The sequence below is a fragment of the Dermacentor andersoni genome, chromosome 8 (genome assembly GCF_023375885.2).
Source record: "Dermacentor andersoni chromosome 8, qqDerAnde1_hic_scaffold, whole genome shotgun sequence".
Lineage (NCBI taxonomy): Eukaryota > Metazoa > Arthropoda > Arachnida > Ixodida > Ixodidae > Dermacentor > Dermacentor andersoni.
The window spans coordinates 138901232-138915282 of record NC_092821.1 but is presented as its reverse complement, the minus strand read 5'-3'; the positions used below and the strand labels follow the sequence as shown (position 1 = coordinate 138915282).

The 14051-nt window shown below is 48.1% G+C and overlaps 1 protein-coding gene across 2 annotated transcripts in view; it reads right to left on the bottom strand.

Moving 5' to 3' along the window:
• Positions 1-1054: 1054 nt before the first annotated feature.
• Positions 1055-14051, bottom strand: part of FoxK (forkhead box K) — a 78804-nt gene continuing 65807 nt past the window's right edge. The window contains exon 8 of one of the 2 annotated variants that reach the window (XM_050173935.3): positions 1055-5649. In XM_050173935.3, the coding sequence (XP_050029892.2) occupies positions 5159-5649 (491 nt within the window). In that variant the 3' untranslated portion in view covers positions 1055-5158. The remainder of the gene's footprint in view (positions 5650-14051) is intronic. The other variant, XM_050173936.3, reaches the window with a different exon arrangement.

Here is a 14051-nt window from a genome sequence, read left to right as displayed (position 1 = left end):
CAGTTGACCATGCATAATGTTAACACTTGCTAGGCCTTTGGATGTGCATCGTTAGGTGTTCCTCATGCTCTCAAAGGTGTTTTTACATGCTGGCAATGTTACTTTTCAAATCAATTAAATATATTGCAAGTACAAAAGGCTATATTTCAAGACAATTAAATATATTGCAAGTACAAACCTGAATATGCCCGACCAAAACACTGTTGGGGTTAATGCTAACACCAACACAGCAGCTACGACAGACACCGTAGTGGAGTCTGCTGTATCAATTTCTACAACTTGGCAATTCATTAGGTTCGAGGCTGCACCCAGGAATTGCTTTCAGGATAGGTATTGCAGGCACAGCAGTGGCTATTTTGAAATATATTACTAATGCGAATATATTTTGACACATACGTACGACACATAACAGCAGCCAACCGGACAGCTGATCTGGTTAGCCTCTCTGCACTTCGCCTGGTTTCTAGGTTCTGCTAAACAGTATATCGGAGCAGCAATGATTTTGAAGGGTCCTGGTTAGGTGAAATTAGGTTCTGCACCTAGAGCTTGGTACATGAACATTTTTGCATTCCATGTACATTGGAGTGTGGAACACTGATATATAGCAGTGCCAACACAAATCTTGGCAAGCCAAATTGCTCTACTGGTGGGTTTTCTAGCCCCTCGTTATGTGTGCTGTCTCCCTGCACGCCCAATATTGGTGGTCACGTGATCGAGCGTGCACCTCCTCCTCAGAGTAAGACAGACGCTACGAGGCATGCAAAAGTGAAGTGTGTCATATTAATTTAGGACTGCATAGGGTTCGGTTTTGTACACAAGCTTGGTACACGAGCATTGTGCATTCCACATTCACCGGTGAGCAGGTACCCTTTTCTGGAATTGAACCTGCAACCTTGTGTTAATCAGCAGATTGCTATAGCTACTTTACTAAGTGTCAGTGTGCCAGTGGTACCACAGTTATAGGCAAATGTAAAAACTTGCAGCTCTAATGGTGATGCAAATGCAGTTTTCAGATGCATCACGTGAGCATGAAAATGAAGGAAGAGCCACTACCTGTCAACAAAGAATAAATTTATTTAAAAGGTGTTGCCTTGTTTTGTTTTTCAGGTGTTTTGTTCTGGTGACACGTCTTTTTTTTTTTCTTCTTTCAAAGAGATGCAAGGATAGGGGAACATGGGACAAGGTTCATCGGAAAAAGAAAACACGGAAACACCAGAAAAATAAAGTGAGACGAGAAGTGCCTAACTCGGCTCTCGCGCAAAAAACATTCCTCTGGTCACAAGATGACCTCTACAAGAAACGTCCAAGTGCGAATTTTATTGCGAGAAAAAAAAAAAAAAAAAAACTAAAACTAAAATAAAATAAAGAAAGCTCTAAGAATACGTGGAGCACTGACCACATGAAAAATAAAGAAGGAAAAAAAAAAACGAACAGTCATGTTGTGACGATGTTATGTGTTGCGTGGTAGAACATTTCAGCAACAGCAAAGCAAGAGTCTTGCTAGACTTGGGAGAACAGTCGCTGCAATTGAATTACTAAGACAAACATGGCAAGAAGGGAGAGAAGAAATTCATCGGAAACCTTTTAATTAATAGAGCCCGTCGGAGGCTGCAAAGTGATAACGACAGGTTACTGCAATTGTCTACTACACTGTCCGTGAACGCCCCCAAGGAGCATCACGGCCGGCCATCTTGCGCTGACAAGGGTGGAATGATAACCATTTCACAGGGGAAACTAAAAACACGGATGCTTTAACCATGTCTTTTTCTAACAACTTTCTTTTTTTCCCCGAGGAACGATTCTTTGGTGCTATCATGACCAGTAGCTCCCCACCCTTATATAGGCATTAAGATCTGTTAATAAACAAACTATCTACAAAGAAAAAGAATGTATCAAGCAGAAGAGGCAAGTTCCTAAAGCCAGCCTATATGCTTTCCATCACTCAGCTAGAGCCAAGCGAAGAAGTAAGCAAAGAAATCCAACGAATGCTCTTGTCGAAATACAGAGGGGGGAAAGAAAAAAACAGCTACGATTGTAGTGAAGGTGTTCGCTTTATCTTCACCATGATGACGACTCTGCTGTCATTAGGAGCAACGAAAAAGAGAAAAAGGAAAGAAAAAAAAAACAATGCAACAAACGAGCTGCTCTTCGACGGTGTAGCCTCTGTTTCCTGGCTCGAGCCTGAGGTCAGGCTCGTTTAGGGAGGCGAACAGCCATGTCTATTCAATATTTCTATGTACAAACAATTTGCTTAAATGTTCCTACAACGTCCTATCACCACGTGGACTGCAACGGCCAAAGTGTGAAGGAGAAAGAGAGAAAGAAAAAGAAGTTGTCCAGTGTTATGTTACGATGTGATGATGGAAGTGATAGAGGGGAAAGGGGGGTGAAGGTAATGAACAGCACACAGACAGGAAACAAAGAGCAAGATTAAGCAATACGATACAATCCTTTCTGTACTATGCAACAAGCACTACACGCTTCATACACGACTCTTGTCCTCTTCTTTAATCCATCTTCTCTCTTAAAAATAGACCAACTGGCATGCAACAACGATTCTCTGTACGCGAGTCTATGTACACCCATCAACCAACAGCCTTCGCCATGCCAAGCAACAAATAATAAAAATGAGAGAAAAAAAAAAATTGTCCCCCGACCACTTAGATGGTCCAAAGCCAAACGACCCTCTCTGCATCTCTCTCGCGTCATGAAAATTCGTAACAGCTTGCTCATGAGCGACAGAACAAATCACGGAAGAAGCTCTCTCACGAGGTTCTCTAAACACACTCTTCTGCTGGCACAAAAACAGTGGCCGGGAGGCAACAACAAATCTCTTAACCATTGCTGCCATCAAAGCGTAGTTAGCCCCGGGTTGGGAGGAGGGAGTAATGACGGAAGTGTGCAAGTAAGGGGGCTTGCTCCCAGCCAAATCCACAGCCAGGTCACGGAAAAGCCGCGTCGCTTGTGGCCGACAACACAAAGCGGGAAGGGGGTTTGGACAACGAAAGTTGCTTATCTAGGGAGCACTGCTTTTTCTTCACATCTGCTAGTGTCCCCACCTCAGGCGGTGCAAGAAACCTGCTTTTGCAATGCCGAAGCTAAAGCCAGGAAACCTGCAAAGAGGCCAGTCTCGCCTGTTATCAGCCGTGATATGTGCAGATGCCCTCAGTCAAGTGTTGTCGCCCCCCATGACACTGGAGCGGCCAGAAGCGATGGCTTGGAAAGTGGAGCAGAAGTTGCGACTTCAAAGGCAGCGAGCGCATGACTAGCAAGGCCTGTGTGTGTTTTGAAGAACTTCAAAAAAAAAAAAAAAGATGGAAAAGAAAAGATGAAGAAACCCCCCAAAACGAACAGATAACTTCAATGGAAGATGAAAAAGCGCAACGCTGCCTTTGTCGCACTGCCCTGATATACAAATACAGCTCAGCACCAGGGAACGAATTCATCCGCATCTTTCCCCCACTGACATGTCACCACAACCGCCGAGACGGAGCCTCCCCTCAGAACACACTGCGCATCCTCCATCACCTTCTGTTTCGAAAAGGCTCTACGGAGGGTGCCCCCTCGCTCCAAGAGCAAACAGGGCTCCCTAGCCAGAATGGCACGTGCTCTCATTTCCTAGCTGTCAATCAGACCAGCTACTCGCACCCTCTCCCCAACAATTGCCTCCCACATCTCTCATACACTGTACACTACTCGGACAAGCTCTTTGCTGCCACCAAGCCTCCTCTAAAACTCGTCTGTACACAATGCCGTACACTTCCTCTCTCATTTGACCCTACACTGCGTTTTTCGGTGCTGGGGCACTCTGCCGTGCCTAGACACTGCCCTTCACCGCACTGCCAACGCCACTGTACCGGACGTGCCCACATGCTACATCTATCCTCCTAACGCCAACTCTACTCACCCCAGCAAAATACATTAGCCTAAATTAAAAAAAGGAAAGAGCCACGGTTCCCGCGAAGTAAGTCATCGCCAGGGAAGCCGCGAGTTTGTACAATTCTCACAGCTGTGCGTGTGCCCCAAAACGCTGGGGGTAGGCAGCCTCTTGGTTCGGGGGCAGCGAGCTAGCTTTTCGCAGTGCCATTGTCGGCGAATCACAGCTGACGAAACAGAAACCCAGATTCTGCCGACAACCCGTTCTTTCACTTGCCACAGGAAACCAAGCAAATGCCAAGCGCACACCAGGCACAAGTGCGGCAGCGAAAAGGCTAACAATGTTGGCTACGCTCGCCAGTAAAAGAAGAACAGTTCTCGTCATCATCTGCCCTGAGAACACAAGCACGACGGGGCAGGAGGAGGGCAAGCAAGGTCGCTTCTGCAAGCGAGCGTTGTGCCGCGAAGCGTGCAACGGAACAAACGGAGAGAGAACGACGATGGGCGACGACCTCAAGCGCCACCCCCTTCCCCTGCCTGCCTTAGCGGTCTGCAGAGGAAACGTGGGCCTGGCACGCACCTGCTACCAAATGCACCGACACAGAAGTGGATGCGGAACAAAGAAAGCGATGAAGTGTCCGTGGATGACAGCTTGAAGTGCGGGTGAGTGCGTGACAGGTTGATAGAGAAGTGGCAAACAATGATGCAACCGAATGGGAAAGAGAGCAAAAAAAAAAAAAAAAAAGGAAAGAAGGGAGAATTCTGCATACGTACTCTCGGAATGGCGCAGCAAGGGCACCACTAGTATGACAGCTTCGTTCCTCATCTTTCACAGGAAAGAAAAACTGCAGAATAACTGTAACATTCATAGAATGTTGGAAGAGAAAGATACAACAATGATTTAAAAAATAGCATGATCTAGTAAAAGACAGGATTGCAAGAAGACTGCTTTTACAAAAGAAAAATAAAGGAAATGGCGACACCTATGTGGAAGGGAAGTGGCAAACGCACCATCCCCGCTACAGCAGTCATTCAGCAGTAAAATAAGAGGGTGGGATGGAAAATGTGGCTCTAAGAAAGCTTTTTTTTTTCTTAGGGGAGCTACAGTTCGGTTGCAACAACAGATAAAGAGCCCGGCAGAAAAGATAAAATGGGGATCAGCAACAGCAGCATCCAGGAAAGACAGCATGGGGAAAGAGGGAGGCAGAACAAGAAGGGGATGGTGGTAACACAGCAAAATAATAATAATAATAAAAAAACAAGTCAACGAGTGATGCCACCATTAACATAAAGAAGAGGAGGCAGAGTCTGTGGCGGATGCCGTGACAGTCGTCGGAGACGACGTCGTGGTGGAGACGGGCGGAGACGCAGACGATGGAGCTGCCGCCTCGTCCGAACCGCTCCGGTGAACTTTTGATGGCGGAGGCCGGGCGGGGGAGTTGCTTTCCCGATCCCGACCCGCGATGCTGCCGGCGGAGGAGGTGGAAGAGGGTGTTGATGTGGCCGGCGTTGCAGACGAAGAGGAAGTGGCCATCTCGTAGTGGCGCTTGCGCGGATGCGTCGGAAGAGGTGCTGCTGCCGGCGGCGATGACGAAGAGTCCGGTGTGGGTGGCTGGGCGAAGGTAGATGATGGCGCCTGCACAATGACACTTGTCGGGTGGAGAGGGGGCGGCGAGGAGGAGGCAGAAGATGATGGAGTCTGCTCTGCGGTGGACAGCCCCAGCGGCTTCGGCTGGTAGAAGAGCTCGGGCGGACCTCTTGGATAACTGCGCTCTGCAACGAGAGAACGAAAAAGGAGAAAGCCAATTTTAGGAATGGTAACAAACAAACAAGCAAACTTGCATACATAATCTACAACACAGTGTGACCGATGAGGCTGCATCTATAGTCTAAATTTGAGTTGCCGTATTTACTCGCATAATGATCGCACTTTCATGTCAAAAAAATTTACGCAAATTCAGGGGTGCGATCATTACGCGGGTTAAATTTCCCACAAAAAGAAAATTCCTTTTTTTCATCCCGCGCTTGCTGCGGGATGACAACAGGTCAACAAATAGGCGGCTGCCGCTGTATGTAGTGCGGGACACCAAAACAAATATGGTGGCCGGCGGAGCAAGCCGAACGCGCCGAACGCAATATTTTTCGTCTCGTGAGTACATTACGAGCACTGAAACAGTTTCTTCCGTATCAATAATGAATAATATAGTTAATATTGGCAAGTTTGCAACAATAACGTAGCCATGTCCACTTAGAGGGGACAGAAACAGATGGGCGCGCTTAGCTGCCAGTGACATAGAAACACATGGCGGGCATGCTGCGGAAGCTGCGGCATTTGTCTTCACTACTATCCTAATACGGCACGTTTCCGCTAAGGGTGGGCGAATATCTTAACTGTGTTACAAGCGTTGGCGTATGAATAGGGTACCCTTCTAACGTATCTGTGCTATCGCTACCGCTCGTGTTTTGCTGCGTGCCTACGAGTGCAGACGAGAAGAATTGAAAGGTGCCTTTTTTTGCTGTTGTTGTCGTTGACCACAACCATTATAAAGTCTACACATAATAAAGGCAAGCTTGGTAGTAGCTTTCTTTTTGTCATGGAAGAAAAAGTGATGAAAAGAATGAAATAGGGCATCTACATTTGGTGCGTGCAGACCACTTGGTTTACCTTGAAGAGTCGTTCGCGTAGCATTTGACAGATGGCAAGCGCAATCATTATTAGCTAGACTTGGCACACAACATATCGCTGCGGCAAGTTCGGAGTGCGATCATTACACAGGAAATAAAATAAATTAATTTTGACGACAAAATTCAAGGGTGCGATCATTACGTGAGTATATACAGTAATTCAACCTCCTAATAGGATCCTGCAATGCACTAGGCAAAGCTTGTTGCGTGGCAGTAATGGCACAGCCTCAATGCGGCAATTGTGTGTACTCCATAGATGGGATGCAACGCAAAAGATTGCTGCTACGATGATTGGTTAAAAATGTAATGTGCAGTTTACGTTCGCACAATATTGTGAGTACTGAAAAAAAGAAAAAAGCTACGGTGTTATGTTCTACAACTAATATAGGTACAGTGGAACCTCGGTTATATGTCCCCCGGTTTTGCGACGACCCGGGTTTTACGATGGATTAGCACAGTCCAGGCGAAGCAATGCATTAAAAACCCTGGTTACCCGACGAAATTTTACGCCTGACCCGCGTTGTACGACGACTCTCACGAAGCGCGGGATGAAACGGCGGATGAAAGAAAAGTGCCGCGGGTCTCTTTCCTCGCTCCGTCTCTCCGCATGCGGAGCGTTTGACACCGCTCGACCGGTTCGCTCCGGCGCAGCTTTCTTCCCTGCCTCGTCTCATCGTTTGTTTCTCTCTCCCCCACCAGCTGCCGCCTGCGACGCTCGCTGTGCTGAAATAGTGCCTTTTCTTCTCCACAATCACTTTCTCCCTCTCTTCTCGGCGGCGCCACCTCTCATCGCATTGGGGAAGCGTTTCTCTCCTTCCAGTTTCCCAGTAGCAGATCGCTGACAAGGTAGCGCAGAGAGGCCTAGGTTTATCGCACGTGCTCTTCGTCGTAATCTTAGCAACGGCGGACGAAAGAAAAGTGCCGCGGGTCTGTTTCCTCGGTCCGTCTCTCCGCATGCGGAGCGTTTGACACCGCTCGACCGGTTCGCTCCGGCGCAGCTTTCTTCCCTGCCTTGTCTCATCGTTTGTTTCTCTCTCCCCCACCAGCTGCCGCCTGCGACGCTCGCTGTGCTGAAATAGTGCCTTTTCTTCTCCACAATCACTTTCTCCCTCTCTTCTCGGCGGCGCCACCTCTCGTCGCATTGGGGAAGCGTTTCTCTCCTTCCAGTTTCCCAGCAGCAGATCGCTGACAAGGTAGCGCAGAGAGGCCTAGGTTTATCGCACGTGCTCTTCGTCGTAATCTTAGCGACCAGCGTTCAGCGGAGGTTTTGAGTTGTGTGGTGCAACGCAACGCTCAATGTCCCGAAAGCAGACTCTTGGCGATAAGCTGAATATTATCGAGGAAGCGGAAAAGCGGCATGGAGCCACAAAAGCCAGCATTGCTTGGGACCTTAAGATACCTGAATCTTTGCTTTAGACGATCCTGCCAAAAAAAGCGGTGACATTGCAGAATGCCAACAAGTTTGGGCTCAAGCGGAAAGCGGCAAAAGAAGGACAGCATGAGAAGTTAAAAAATGTTCACGTCAAATGGCTGCATCAAGGACGGAGCTCTGCGATCAACGTTGACGGCGCCATTCTAAAAGAAAAGGCGGATGTTGTGGCATTGCGTCCGAGCGTCGACGACTTTCAGGCATCGAACGGGCATTGAACGGTGAACAAGTAGATGGAGTCGCTGCCGGAGATGATTGCTGCATACAAGCCCTGCAATGTTCTCAACGCCGATGAGAGCAGTATTTTTCACCATATGCAGCCCCAGCAAACCCTTGCGTTTAAGGGTGACAGTTATCATGGTGGCAAGCATCGTAAAGAGCGTGTGATGGCACTATTCTGTGCTAACGAGGACGGTTCCGAGAGGCTGCCCGTGCTCATTGTTGGAAAGTTTGCAAAGCCACGGTGCTTTAAGAACTTGAAGACGCTGCCATGCAGTTACAACTTCAACAAAAAGACGTGGATGACGTCTTCGCTCTTCAGCAATTTTTTGCAGCAGCTGGATGACAAAATAGGTGCTAAGGCTAGAAAATATTGCTTTTCGTGGACAACGCACCGTGCCACCCACCCGATACATCCAGCCTGAGGAACCTAAAGGTCTTTGTTTTTTTCCGCCCAACTGCACAAGCCAGCTGCAGCCTCTGGATGCCGGCAACATTAAGTGCGTCAAGCAAGGGTACCGGAAGCGGTTAGTGCAGCGTCGGCTGGCGGCTATGGAGCGCAGCGAGTCGGAAAAAAAGATCACTGTGCTCGACGCCATGCATTTTATTGCCAGTTCGTGGACTGCAGTGTCGTGAAGCACAATTGCTAACTCGTTCAAGCACTGTGGCCTTAAGCGAGAAATTGTCTCCTCTGCTGGGGACGCAACAACCTCGATGCCGCTCGAGGCCGATGCAGGCTTCGCCGACAACGATTTCGAGGGTTTAAACCTCACCACGACCTTCGCCAAGTATGTGGAGGCGGATGACAGCGTTGCGATCTGCGGCGAGGTGTCGATGGATGACGCCATTAAGGAGGCTTTGCCTGGTGCCAACACTGCTGCGACATCGGAGTACAACGACGGCGCCACAGATGCCGTGCCTGTGCCTACCACGTTCACCAAGGTGCTACGGCACACAGACGGCATCCGGAACTACATCTGTTCATGCGACGCCGCAGACGACCTCCTTTTGGACGCTGCCCAACTCGAGCGAAAGCTCTTGGTTCACGAATCAAACAAGGTCCAAAAGAAACTTACCGACTTTTTTTAAAGTTCGCGCCGGCTGGTGGGAATTGCTGCAGTGGGCAGTGGAGTGCCGTAAAGGTTTGTTTGAATAAAGCACGATTGGTACCTATACTGCAGCATTAATTCTTATCGCATTTACTTTTTTGGTAATTTGGGTTTCCGAGCCCTGCAGAGTATGTCAGTAGTTTACATCGAAGTTTCTCGTAAATCCGTCGCGTGAGGTAAGTAGTATTTTTATAGGCATAATTTGTTCGGCTTTTACGACGCCCGCATTTTAAGACGCTTTTTCGTGGTGTCGAGAAGGTCGTATAATCGGGGTTACACTGTATTGCGGAGCTACAAGCGAGGTCTTGCAACCATCGGCATGACGCATCACATGCCGTGAACTGTTGTAACCATAAACGTGACGCCACTGCCTTCGAGATTAGACAGCATGCTGCATGATCACAGAGGGCATGGGAATGCCATTTAATGCCAGCAACAGGCCGAGCAGGCCTGGCAACTGTGGCGTGCCGATGTCCACTAATGCCCTGCTGCTGTTGGGTGGCACCACGTGATGCGCCAGCCACGTGAGTTCACCTTAATGCCGCAAAAAACGAAGTGGGAGGTAGCTTTCATTTTGCTTGTATTTTGAATTTTCTCTGACCAATAACTTGGCTTTGTGTGGGCCAATTTCCAACATTCTTTTTTGCTCTGTGTTCTATGACATGCTGTGAATAGACATAGAGCAAGCATGGTGACCCGAAATCGGCATTGCAGGGCCTGTTAAAAGGGGCACTAAAGGTTACCAGAAAGTCAAGTTAAAGTGATAAAGCAATGCTCTAGAACATCTAAGGCGTCAATATAATCGCGAACAGAGCTTTAGTAACAGAGAGATTGAGGTAAATGCATGACACGATTTGAGACACCCCAGCGACATTCCGGTACTAGCCCGATGACAAAAGCACTCCTCATCATAATTTGTCACTAGTACTCCACTACTCGTATTAAAAAGGTAATTTCATTAGATTATAAGACGGAAGAAAATGCTACTTGTCTACTTCTGTTCGATTCTAAGAAAAAAAATAACATTTTGACGTTACCCTTGAGTAGTATGGGTGATCGAAAGGTTTCATTTTCGCTCAACTCTGCCTGCTCGACTTTGCGCCACGCGCGCTTTGGTGTTTCAGTTGTTTCCTTATCGCTTCGAGCTGCGGTGGTCCTGCTGGCTCGCGAAACTTGCATTTGGAACAAGCAGCGAGAATGCCACGTCCATGTGATGCCGTGGGATGCGCGAACGGTCTGCGGAACTTGGCCAAGGGCAGTTGCAGCGGCGAATCGAACGTTACTTATCACTGTGTGCCAACGAATGAACCTCTCTGTTCGAAGTGGTTAAGTGCCGTACCTCTGCCACAGCGCGCTGGCAAAGAGCCGAAAAATCACGTAGTGTGCTCGCTGCACTTTCGTCCAGAGGATTACGAGTTAAACAACGACTTACTGAAGTCGCGTGAAGTGCCTTTCAAAGCAGGCTGTCGTTGTAGTAGTACGCAACGGCGCTGGCAGCGCGAGCCCTCAACAGCAGGTCACGTTCATCAGTGCTTAAATCGCTGAACTCGAGCCCAGCATCGCGAGCTAACGTGTCGTTGTCAGGGTCCTCCATTGCAACGAGCGTCGAAGTTGGCGTCATAAAATAAAGAACCAGCTTATCGTGGTGCGCTTTCCCTTCCGCTAGACACCATAGTTCCGCTTTTGCGCTGCTGTCGGCTCTGTCTTGGCTCTGTTTCTGACTGCGCATTTGCGTTTTGTGCAGAAAAGCCGTAGCGCCGTCTGCGGGAGCCGTTTTACTCACTGACGGCACGTCACTATGAGACCATGACGTCAATACTCCTCGATCGGAGGGCGGGTGATTTGAACTGCGCTAGAGGTACGCGGACGCTTCAGAACGCATTTTCTCTTCAAATAAGTCTCTTCTTCGCACGAAACGAGCAGGTTTCTGGGATGGTATTTCAACAGTCCACGTTGACTTAATATTAACCTTTAGTGTCCCTTTAATACTTCACTTGTTTGCTTGAATTACAGTCACCGACCGATTTTTCAGACTCGAAGAATTTGGACTTGGTGGATATTCCGAACTTCATGAATGCACTGTCAAAGTTCCCATAGAGCTAATGCATTTTCGCAAGTGATTTTTCGGATGAATTTAGGCCCCAAAGTTTGGTTTTCTGGACTAAAATGCTCGTTCTGGGCCACACTACCCGATGTTGGATTTTCCATTGGCTTGGCCAGGCTTGGCTTCCAGCGACCCACTCGATAAGCCTTCAAGATTGGGACGTGTACGTTTTGAATATAGCATAGAGTTTCTCACTATCACACCTAGAGAGAAATCTGGCACCACCGTCTATGGGAATTTCTATAAGGGGCGCTGTGCTGTCATGGGAATGACGGTATATGTGTCTGCGAGGCTTGTGTTGGCTGGTGTTGTGAGAGGCTTCGTCTAAAACAAGGATATGGCTACATAAATAATGTGTTCTTAAAGTGAAAGCTTCATAAGATGTCTCTATTCACGCATATTACATCTCCCAGTGAAGTTTACTCACCTACAATGCATAACCAAGCGAAGAAAAGCAAGAACAGAGGACAAACCGTATCAATACGAGCGCGAATCTTGTCGTCTGTCCTCCAACTTTAGCAGCCTGCTGATACTTTTTACGTTTCATATAACTGTACATGCAATAACAAGTTCCCATAGTTAAACAAAGCTTTTGTGCAATAATGAAGCTAAAACAGCTTTTTACGGTCTATTTTAGTAGAAAATGAATCATTGTGACAGACGGAATGGTGCTTGCCAGGCGCATCTCCAAGGTGTCCTGGCTCTCCAAGAACGATGCCAATCCGAAGTCACAATATACCGGCATTCTCATGCATACCACAGCGCAGCAGTGCCAGATTTCCCTCTAGGTAATATAGTGAGAAACTCTATGCAAGAGAGAGCACGCAACATCTTTCAGTCTTGGAGGCCATTCCCGCTCTTCCTTGGTTTCCAAAACACTCTACAGGGAGGCACTTTTTCTTGCTTATTTCTTTTTTATGATCAACACTATCGTCATAATCACTTGATGTGGGATCCATGTTTATTCACTTATTTATTTTTAAAGTTTTGGTTGCTATTTGCACGTGGTGTGTCCACAGAGCAGGGGTGTCTCGGAGACAATGTTGCATGTTTGCGTGTGTTCGTGTGGCTTTGCATTTGTGCGATTAGCGTTACCCCATGTGCCTTCGCGACAGCCGAGTGGTGCGAAGAAACGTGGCTTGTTTCTTCAATCTCTGTGGTGATCTACGGCAATGGAGATCACGAGCACGGTGACGCTCTTATCAGACTGTATACGGAGACATCACTCTTGCACAAATCCAAGCAAATCTGATCGCCTCCAGGTGTAGTACGAAGCATGACATTATTAGAGATGTTTTTAAAGCTGCTCTTAGCCTAATAATACTTTTGGGGGGGTGAGAGCTTTTCGGATCGCTCAATTTTTCAGACGATTTTTCAGTACTTGTGACGTTTCAAAAATCAGTCAGCGACTTTAAGTGGTAACGCTTAGTTAACTGGTAGTGAACAAAGTGGTGATATACTTAGCTTGCAGACTTTGCCCCTGTTAATGCTTTCTAATAGCAGCAAAACTCCTGTGCCCCTTTCCGTGCCACTTGGGTGGATGAAGTTCTATAAAACGACTGCCTGCCCCAATTATCACTTGAATTTAACGAGTAATAGATCAAGCAAACATGTAGATTGCTTTGTGAGCATATATAATTCTTAGTCTCAGCAGATACGACTGACAAGGTGTTTACATTTACCATAGGCACACCCACTGGGCCGCCCTCACCCTCCCTACAAAGCCCTATCTAGTCGATGCCAGCTCTCTTCACCGCGTGACTGCTCTTTCTCGCGCAACCACTCTTTCTCACGCAGCCCCTCGCCGCCCTCATCATGGCAAGGCGAATGTTAGTACCATCATACCTTCGCTATAGCACCACAAAAGTGCACGGGACCCTGTAGTTTTCAGGGGAACTCCCCGCAGGATCACTAGAAGCGACGAGTAGTGCGAAGGCCAAAGTCCACCACTTATTCTTTGTGACTGACAAAGCCACACGCCTGCGTTTTCTCGTGGATACTAAAGCAGAGGTCAGTGTCACCCCACCTAACGGTCAAGCTGGTTACCACTGGTTAAGCTAACTGCAACTGGTTGTGCTGAGTCTTCGGGCTACACTGAAGCAGGATCTGCACTGTACGCCTGCTGAAATGGTTTTTGGAGCACCACTATGCCTACCAGGGGAGTTCTTCCACCCTACCGTTTCACCGCCGTGCCCTGGCTGCGATCTTCATTCCGAACACTTCGGGCTCCTGAACCATGCTACCAGCACCGTACCGCATTGCATATTTCCAAAGAGCTGGTGACGTCCTCTTATGTCTTCGTCCGCCGCGACTCCATACGAAAACCCCTGCAACCCCCATACGACGGTCCATACCATGTCATTCATCTTGCCGACAAGCATTTCGCCGTGGACTTAAATGGCCGACAGGACACTATCGCTATCGATCGCCTCAAACCCGCCTTGGTTGCGAACCCACTCCCTCAGTCACCGGATAAACCAATTAGCCCAGAGCCAGTTAGTTGGTCCTCGGCAGTCATCAAACACACTTCAACTCCCAACACCTCGACCCAAACTCCTCAAAGTATCGTTCCGGCTACCTGCAGGGCTCCGTCACTAGAGGGGGGGGGGGGCTATGCTGTAGCAGCATC